Source organism: Pseudorasbora parva, chromosome 5 (genome assembly GCF_024679245.1).
Source record: "Pseudorasbora parva isolate DD20220531a chromosome 5, ASM2467924v1, whole genome shotgun sequence".
Classification (NCBI taxonomy): Eukaryota; Metazoa; Chordata; class Actinopteri; order Cypriniformes; family Gobionidae; genus Pseudorasbora; species Pseudorasbora parva.
Genome location: NC_090176.1, coordinates 7598069 through 7607836, shown reverse-complemented (window position 1 = coordinate 7607836; position 9768 = coordinate 7598069). Strand labels below are relative to the sequence as shown.

At 39.0% G+C, this 9768-nt stretch overlaps 1 protein-coding gene across 1 annotated transcript; it reads left to right on the top strand.

The window, feature by feature from the left end:
• Nucleotides 1-486: 486 nt before the first annotated feature.
• Nucleotides 487-3418, top strand: hoxd4a (homeobox D4a). The gene is made up of 2 exons (XM_067444888.1): nucleotides 487-1159; nucleotides 1543-3418. Exons 1-2 carry the CDS (start codon nucleotides 691-693, stop codon nucleotides 1842-1844), a joined length of 771 nt encoding a protein of 256 aa, XP_067300989.1. The 5' UTR covers nucleotides 487-690; the 3' UTR covers nucleotides 1845-3418.
• The last annotated feature ends 6350 nt before the right edge of the window (nucleotides 3419-9768 follow it).

Below are 9768 nucleotides of genomic sequence, written 5' to 3'. Positions count from 1 at the left end.
AACCCAACTTGGGTTGTTTTTAACCCAGCATTTTTTAGAGTGTGTTTTGTTTTAAATTTTTATAATAATCAAATGTGTGCACTCTTGGGGTTCTGCAAAGAACCTTTCAGTAAACAGTTCTTAAAATAATCTTTTGTTTTCTTTCTTACACTCTAAAAAATGCTGGGTTAAAAACAACCCAAGTTGGGTTGAAAATGGACATTGGGCAGAAATTGGGTTGTTTGAACCCTAGTAAATGGACCCATTCAAACAACCAAATTTCTGCCCAATGTCCATTTTCAACCCAACTTGGGTTGTTTTTAACCCAGCATTTTTTAGAGTGTAGAATCATATAAAGAACCTTTTGTGGAATGGAAAGATTCTATGGATGTTGAAGGTTCTTCATGGAACCACTGATGCCAATAAAGAACCTTTATATATAAGAGCCTTATTTTTAAGAGTCTGGGATCCTCCCGTGGGATAATGTGCATGTGCATTTTTCCCCCATTCCTGCACAGACCGGGTATTTAATCAACTAAATTTAATATTACATTGTTACCATCCTAATTGAGAGATAATGTGAAGTTTGTGAAATTCACTACTAGGTGTGCACAGCTTCTTCTCGGTTGATGAAGCCCCTTCACCTCGATTGGCCGAGCTGGTCACATGGTAGCCTAACTTTATTCAGTTGACAGCAAGTAGGAGGGCTTTATGGAGGGAGGAAAAAAAGACAACTCGAGAAAAATTAGTATTTCCTACCTTCAGAAATTAATGGCCATGAGTTCGTACATGGTGAACTCCAAGTATGTGGATCCAAAATTTCCTCCTTGTGAGGAATATTCTCAGAACAGCTATATACCTGAGGAGAGCCCGGGCTACTACAGCCCGTCGCAGGACACTGATTTCCAGCATCCCGGGATCTATTCACGGCCAAACTACTCTGAGCAGCCTTACAGTTGTAACACTGTCCAGGGCTCTTCGGTGCCGCCGCGGGGTCATGCGCAGGAGCAAGCCGGCCACCCCAGCCCCTTCCCCGCACAGACAGAGCAGTGCCCCGCGGTCCAAATATCCGGACCGAAGACTTGTGGACAACAGCAAAACACAAAGAGCCAGAACGGGATACCAGCCAAGCAGCCTGCTGTAGTTTATCCATGGATGAAGAAAGTGCACATTACCACGGGTAAGATTCGCTCTCTTGTAGGCCCGTCCTGTTCTGCTGTTTTAGTCACAGTTAAAATCATTCAGTGAAATATTTATGGGTTCCTCTGAAGGGGCCGCCAATTACACCAGCCATAAATTTTTATTGCTTAGGAAATAGGCCGCTAGCTGTGTTGGGCACTATTGCAGTAGCGAGAGTCCACTTGGCCCAAAGCTTTGCACTGAATAATTTAGCAAGGATAAACTTTTTTAAACACATTCACCGAAACTCCGAAATTACACGAGTACTACAGAGTTTGTGTTCGAAGAAAATATTTCTTGTGAAAAGTTCAGACATTAGGAAGCGAATTGCTGTTTAACTTAAATACTTGAGTTTAACACAAAGTGTTTTTTCGCCTTTCTCAGTGAACCCGGATTACACAGGACCCGAACCCAAACGTTCTCGGACAGCCTACACAAGACAGCAGGTTCTCGAACTAGAAAAGGAGTTTCATTTTAACAGGTACCTGACGAGACGGCGTCGCATCGAGATCGCGCACACCCTGTGTCTCTCTGAGCGACAGATTAAAATCTGGTTTCAGAACAGACGAATGAAATGGAAAAAGGATCACAAACTCCCCAACACGAAAGGAAGATCGGCGTCGGTTGGAAATCAGCATGCACAACACGCTCAGAAGGACAGCCAGACAGAGATCACAACTTTATAAGTGGATATCTCTCTCTCTCCCTCCCTCCAGATGTACAGATGAACTGTATGTAATAGACAATGCTTCGTTTGACATTGCATGGTAGCAAATCATGACATGTTGGGTACAAGTGCCAAATAACTGAGAGCCAGAAGCACACACACACTATGACTAAAGGCAGTGTGAAAACTGCTATGCGTTACACATTGCAATTTCTTTGTAACTCAAGAGGATTTGATGGTTCACGTGCCACGACGAGGTATAGTAGAACGTCAGAAGCTCACGCTATTTTATACACACTTGCCAAATTTGTTGGAGAGCATGGTTCTTTTTAGTGGCATTATTCACAATTAAAGAATCTCTGTATTTAATTTCAACCCTTTCCTCTTTTTAAACGCATTGTGGCAATTTTACGCCTATGGCGCGTCAGTTTATCTTAACTTAATCATTAAAGCAAGGCTATGTCCAGCGTATAATAAATTATTGTTTTTTTTTGTACTTAAATCAACTGGGTGCAAGTAATAAAAACAAAATAAAACTAGTTAAATCGTTGCCTGGGAAATTATTTATTTGTAGACTGAAGAGCTGAAGAAACCCTCGCGTACTGCGCGCGCCTCATTAAAGGTTTACTCTCTAAAAGACTATTTCAGTCAGGTCATTTTTAACTTCTTCGTATTATTTTTCAGAATTTCGTTATTGTTGTTTTACAACTGTTTATTGCGGTATTTTAATGACATGTTTAATCCAGAAAAAAAATTAAATAATAATATCCCATGCCTTACTTCACTATAAATCCCGCTCGACATCAACATAGCGACAAATAAAGATTTGTCTGATTTTGATACTACCTGAAATTCTTGAAAAAACAGCTTTTAATGTTGCATTTTTCAGACACGTTTAGCCCTCAAGATGTTTGAACCTTTTATTTATTAATATAATGTTAAAAGCTTTATGTTCTACGTGAACGCGCGTATCCGTTCCATAATTATCCGTTTTAAGGTTCTTATATATGTGTATATATTCCTGTATATTGTGCATATTTTCTACAGGCATATTTTGCAGTTATTAAATAAATATAATGCAGAGAGGTTTCACCCAAACTGCGTCATATTGTGTTGTAAACTAAACTCTTGAGATAGGAAAAAACACGTTTGATCGAGCACTTTCATACACATTGTTATTTTGTAAAGGGATTGGTGTCGAATCTGGAAGTGGTTTTCCAGCAGTGATTAAACTTAGACGCTCTGCTATCATTGTGGTCTCTTTGTCTCCTTAAACAAAAACACGAGGCGCACATGCACTGCGAAGGAGTCTTCACACTGATGCCTTCACGTTGTGAGCATGAAAAGGTATTTTTACAGAAGTTCAACAAAAGCCTCGCGGGCAGGTTCATCCAGAGGACAGAGTTTCTGTTGCATTAGACGCTTTTGAGCCGCGAGCACTGACCTCTACACTCGTGACCTGATGGACCTTCAGCCGCTTCTCTCTGACGCCTTTTGCACACAGATGCGCCAAAAATCTGTGTGCTCTGTAGTAATATTTGCTTGCTTTATACATGATTATTTGCCAGGCTGGGTGTATTTGTACGTCCTCAGAATCCCACATATTAAAAACATGATTATGCTGCATCTAACAACGCGTTATGTTGCGTTGCGATCATGATGAAACCCACAAATCATGAATAAACCACCATATGTGTTTTACTTCATCAAGCGAAATATATCATGTCAAAGCGTTATTGATAAACTGTTCGCATAGGTTCGCCTGCTCTTCATTGAGAGAGAATTATGAGCAAGCAGTACTATGGTTATTTCTAAAAGCAATTTTATAATTTAAATATCGATCAAATTAATCCCAGTTCTCAATCAGCACTGTGTGCTTGGTGTGTGCGTGTGTTTAGCTATAGGCTACTATTGTGTAGCAAACCCTAAATATATTTTGGGATATTCTTACCCAGAAGTGAGCTAAACCTGATACAATCTCCAAAAAAGAGGTCTTGTGAGATTTTGTCAGGATTAGCTCATTATTCTTATTTAAAAACTGTATAGCAATATAGTAAACGAAGTTTGTGGGTTACGATTTGGTTATATTATTTATAACTAGCTGTATGAAAAAATAAAATAAGTCTATTCCATTTTGACAGTGTAGTTAACGCTTGCTCTTGTGTGTATGTGTGTGTGTTCCGTGTCTAGTCTACTTAACCATATCTTGGGAACAAATTTGTACCCAGAAGTGAGCAAAACCTGACAAAATCTCCAAAAATATCCCTTTGGGCCGTACTCATTTGTAAAACAGGTATAAAAAAGTAATTTAGTTTTGTTTGAAAATGTGAAAATGCAGACAGTTTTATTTTTATTTTTATGATGGGTAGGTTAAAAAGCTAGTAAACCTGTGTGTGTGTGTGTGTGTGTGTGTGTGTGTGTGTGTGTGTGTGTGTGTGTGTGTGTGTGTGTGTGTGTGTGTGGTCCTGCTATATCCTACATTGTGGGGACCAGATGTTCCCACAAAGATAGTAATACCATTCATTTTTGACCTTGTGGGGAAATTTTTGGTCCCCATGAAGAAAGCAGATAATAAATCATACTAAGTGATGTAAAAGTGTAGAAAGTTTTGAGTGATGGGTAGGTTTAGGGATAGGGTTAGTGTGTGTGTGTGTGTGTGTGTGTGTGTGTGGGGGGGGGTTTTGTGACATATGAGGACACAAATGTGTATAATGACATGGGTATGACACACTTATTACAAGGGGAGGGTGAAATATGAGGACATTGGCCATGTCCCCACTTTTCAAAATGCTTATAAATCATACAGGATGAGGTTTTTGAGAAAGTAAAAATGCAGAATGTTTCCTGTGATGGGTAGGTTTAGGGGCAGTGTGTGTGATGGGTAGGTTTAGGGGCAGGGGTAGTGTAAGGAGATAGAAAATATGGTTTGTACAGTATAAAAACCATTACGCCTATGGAATGTCCCCATATGTCACAAAAACAAACATGGGTGATGGGTAGGTTTAGGGATAGGGATAGGGTTAGGGTGTGTGTGTGTGTGTGTGTGTGTGTGTGTGTGTGTGTGTGTGTGTGTGTGTGTGTGTGTGTGTGTGTGTGTGTGTGTGTGTGTGTGTGTGTGTGTGTGTGTGTGTGTGTGTGTGTGATGGGTAGGTTTATGGGTAGAGTTAGTGTAAGGATAGTGAAGATACAGTTTGTGCTATGAAAAGGCCCCTTATAAAACATGGAAGTGTGTGTGTGTGTGTGTGGTTGGAGGGAGGGGGAGGGGAGGAGAGAGGAGAGAGAGAATGTTTGCTATTATTTTACAAACTTGTTTAAAAAAGTAAACGTGTATATAATTTAATGTAATATTACCAATGCATTGAGACACTTCAGCGAGACAGAGAGAGAGAGATAATAAGAACAACACACACACACACACACACACACACACACACACACACACACACACATATATATATATATATATATATATATATATATATATATATATATATATATATATATATATATATATATATATATATATATATATATATATATATATATATATATATATATATATATATAAAAGCCTGGTGAAAACGCAGGGGATCTCTCCATTGTCTTTCAGTCCGGCAAGGCATTCTGAGTATTGACCTGGATGTCTGAACAGAATAAATGGGAGCCATACGCGGTTCCATTTGCAATGACTCTGCACCGACTACCGCCGCGCTCACAATGCTTCTCAAACGGCCATTTTTGATTTCCAGCTGTTCGGTGAAAATGTCTTCGCCCATCGAGACAACCCGTTAAGATAAATCAAACTGCGCTGTCGACATCCCAAGATAGAATTCGGTATATGGTTCCGTTCTGTATCTTTTTTGTTTGACCACGTGATTGTCTAAATAATTAATGCAGCACGTCCCCTAGAAACACGGCATCGTCATTAATCGCGAGGACTCTATCAGACTTGAAAACTGAAGAGATCCAAGAAAATAATATCCAAACGGTCCTGTATCTCACGCCACCGCAACCTGCACATTCGCACAGCTTTCCAGCCAATGGAAGATCGGTAGGTAAACATTTAAGATTAATACTTGCAGTGAGACATCGAATAAACATAACTGTCAGAATTTTGATAAATGGTGTCCTTTGATTCGGTCTTCTTCTGGGAGAGACTGAACAACTTCAAGCTCATTGTGATTTTTTTCTTCTTTTCTTAAATAGCTTCAGCATGGAGCATAAACCTAGTGTCAATAAATAAAATCAGTCCAGTAACAGCACTTTTACTTTTGAAGCATGAAACGCAGACAAGGAAATATTTTCTCATGGAGGCTAATGTTATATTGATGCGTGTGTGTGTGTGTGTAAGAAATGTGAAGTCCAGTGCGATAGTGTTTAGCGCTTAGCCGCCAGGGCTTTAACGAAGGCCTGTTTGTGATTTATTATCCGTCCGAGATGCTGTTCTTCAGTGGCGAGCATTTGTGTTTGGTTTGATAAAAAGGACACAAGTTTGAATTCATTGCAGAAGTCATCGTATAGTTATTGACGAGAAGTAATGCCTGAATAAGTGGATCACGACAAACATTAACAAAACAGCAAATAACACAAAAATACATGCATCCAAAAACATTTTCACTGGTGTCTAAAAACTCCACAATGTCCACTCGTGTTTAGTAATGGTGCATTGTGATCGTAGATCTATCCATGAAGTGTTTCGAGCTGTTGGAGAGGGATGACGGTGATCTGCATCGTTGTAAATCATGCTCAGTAATTCCTGAAAGGGTGAGAGGCTGTTGGGGGCCGGGCGTGGACTGTAAATCTTTCACTTTTATTAGCCCGTGAACATATGCTGCAAGGGGAGAAGACTCGCATCCTCTCCTCAGGACAATCCTGCGCTCGGCCGCCTTCCCAATCGCTTCATCTCCATCTAGCCGTCCAGCTATACATATCCATACAGCACAACCATAAAGCAAGCATTCTGCCTCACATATAACATAAACGAGTTGCATTTAAACGATAAAATTCTGTTATATGTTAAAAATAAAAAACAAATAAAAAAAGGTATGCATTTTCGAAGCAATTAGAAAACACAATACAACAAAAATGTATTTAATGCACAACTATAGACTCTTAAAAATAGAGTTTATTTATTGGTATCGATGATTCAATTCCACAAAAGGTTGTTTAGAGGGAAAAGGGTTCTTCAGATTTGTAGAATGTCCTCCACACTAAAAGGAAAAGTGTTCTTTGGGAAACCGAGAACGGTTCTTCTTTGGCACTCATTTGGAACCTTTATTTTTTTTCTTAAAGAATGAGTAGCAAATATCTAAACATTGAAAGTACCTATTTTTACACTTCGCACCCACGCGTGAATCAATACACACTCTTGCTTTTTGAGAAGAACAATATAGAATTTGGGATGATTTTGATAAATCTCTCTGGCTGACGAGGTCATACATTGCTGTCATTGCCTAAACCATAATAGTCAAACAATATTTCAGTGGTTTCTTGCAGCCTATAATAAACGGGGTTCTCTTCAAAACAGCGAGCAAAAAGTAACAAATACATATTTGATCATCTTCATCTTGAATACAAAGAAAGATTCACAATGCTGCTACTTTCAAAGCTGGTCTGATCCGCAGGCCCACAACACTGCGATAAATAACAATACAAATAAAAAATACATAAAAACAAGACATGGTGGAGTGAAAACAAAAATGGAATGATTCGCGGATTATCCGATGATCTGTACGTAATGATAAAACGAATATATTTGCATGCTTCATTTTGTACGTTTGTTTTTATTAGGCTATTCCTGGGTTTCAAGGCCATAATAAACAGCAATAGCCTTAATGATACACTCCGATTCAGTGGCGGAGATCTTGTGCAAAATCATTGCACAGTGATGTGCGGCTGGAGGGAATGTTAGCGCTCTTGCTTTTAAAATGTATTTGTGAGGTGAAGCTGGTTGGAGTAGCAGTCTCAATCAGGACAATCTGCGATCCGGATCACGTGAACAAATATGCTTGTATTTTAAGGCAGCGCCTGTATTTGTCACGATAAGGTTTCCGAAATATACTAATGTCGACTCGTTCGGTGAGCCTGCCTCTGTAAAACGTTCATTTTTTTTTCCAATGGGAGGTTGATTGCTAGTAATATTTCGTTTTGGAATAAGAAGACCTTCTTGGCTTTTTATTGGTAGCTGAGTGAGTGGCTCCCATTCTTTCGGGAATACTGTCTGCATTGGTATATGGAAATGCCTGGAAAAGCGCGAGATCAGTTTTAAGACAGTACTGTCTATAGACAAAGGGTGAAGGATATATCCGAGCAGCGGTACTGAGAGATATTGAGACTAAGAAGCACGGCTATATAATAAATTGACATCACAGGTAAGCAATTGCACGGCAAAACGTAACCTTTAAGCGTGGGTTTACATTAGGCCGGCGTAAAAATATGATTTATTCCATTCAAAGCAGCTGATCTTTATTAATGTCATCGCCTGCCAACTAAGCAAGTACGATTTGAAGACAGAGAGGTAAAACTGCGGGACTAGTTTTCATCTTTGCATAACCTTGTCTATTTCTGCCATTTAGTATGTGGGCTAATTTCAGTCTTTTAGAGTTGCTTTTTCATTTTACACATTCTGGTAGCTGAGTTAGCCACGCACAGAATAAAACATCTGTGTCATACATTGTGAGATCGTTAATCACTTTAATTTGTTTTATAGTCAATGCGATGTTAGACATGACATATGTGGGCTAGGGTATTCTTTAAACATCCATGTTTTCATACTTTTAAATCGATCTCTGTGATTTAGATTGTAATTTAAACTAAATGTATTAGGATTCAAACACTCTAACATCGCATGCATTTTGAATGGAAAGCACATTTCGCATGCAATATAAATTCATTTAAGATGTAAGAATGATTAAAGACGTAAAGTTGATTATTTTCCCACATGAAGCAAAAGCATGCTATGCAATGGAAATCTAGATGTTTGAAAACTGACCTAATGCTTATACGATTAGATTTGAAGACCTATTGTGATGTTTTAACTATTCCCTTCTAGCATTATTTTTTTTCTTTCAAATTTAATTTAAGCCCGTTTTGCAACTGAGCTCTATTATTAGCCTACAAATAAATAACAGATTTTCAGACAGCGCTTTTAATTTAAATGCACTTCACAAAACATTCAGTTCTGTCCTTGCATCCTTCTTCATTTCGCAATATCCGACAAAGACGTATTTATTTTCAAAATCTGCTTGATTTGTGAGATTATTTTTTTCTCACTACGCTGGCATTAATATGCACAGTCGTACCATTACAGAATTCACTAGGGCCTAAATTGATTCTACAAAAGAGATGCATGCAAATTATATAAATAAATGCATAGGCTATATTTACAGACCGACTTCCAGAGTCCATTATTTTATACCGCCTATTGTTCTATTATGAGTACCAAACTTACCGTGGGAGTGCGTGGGCGAAAACACGGTCGCCTGATAAAGGCAGACCATGTTCGGCTGACTTGTTCGCTACATTTATCCTATTAAGACTTTGAACGTGACACACAGGTTTCACAAACACAGGCTACGCGCATTCTCTAGTTTTCGATACATTTGCCAACGCCGAGGTCCATCGCCAAATAACAATCATAGTAATAGTACGATTAATCCCAAAGCCTAGTTGAAAGGTGTTGTCCTCGTCTCATGTTTTCGACGAAAAGGATTTTCAGAGTGAAACAGAAACAGGTCGTCTGTCTGGTAGGATGAGGATAAAAATCTGGTCTTCAGGCTCGCGCTTGGTTTTAAAATAAGCGGTGAAAAAGTTGTGTGGTGTGGATTGCATTGCATTGTGACTTGAGTCCCTTCCGTCCGTTGTTCATTAATCAGTGAGTTATTGGAGAGGAAGCCAAAGGTCACCCAAAAGGCTTATGAGTGCTAAATATTTTGGCCAGCATC

Bases quoted from the DNA above. Each gene is read 5' to 3' on its own strand.
- hoxd4a (XM_067444888.1), top strand. From the start codon at position 691: ATGGAGGGAGGAAAAAAAGACAACTCGAGAAAAATTAGTATTTCCTAC. The intron at 1,160-1,542 runs GTAAGATTCGCT...CGCCTTTCTCAG, and splicing joins GAAAGTGCACATTACCACGG to TGAACCCGGATTACACAGGA.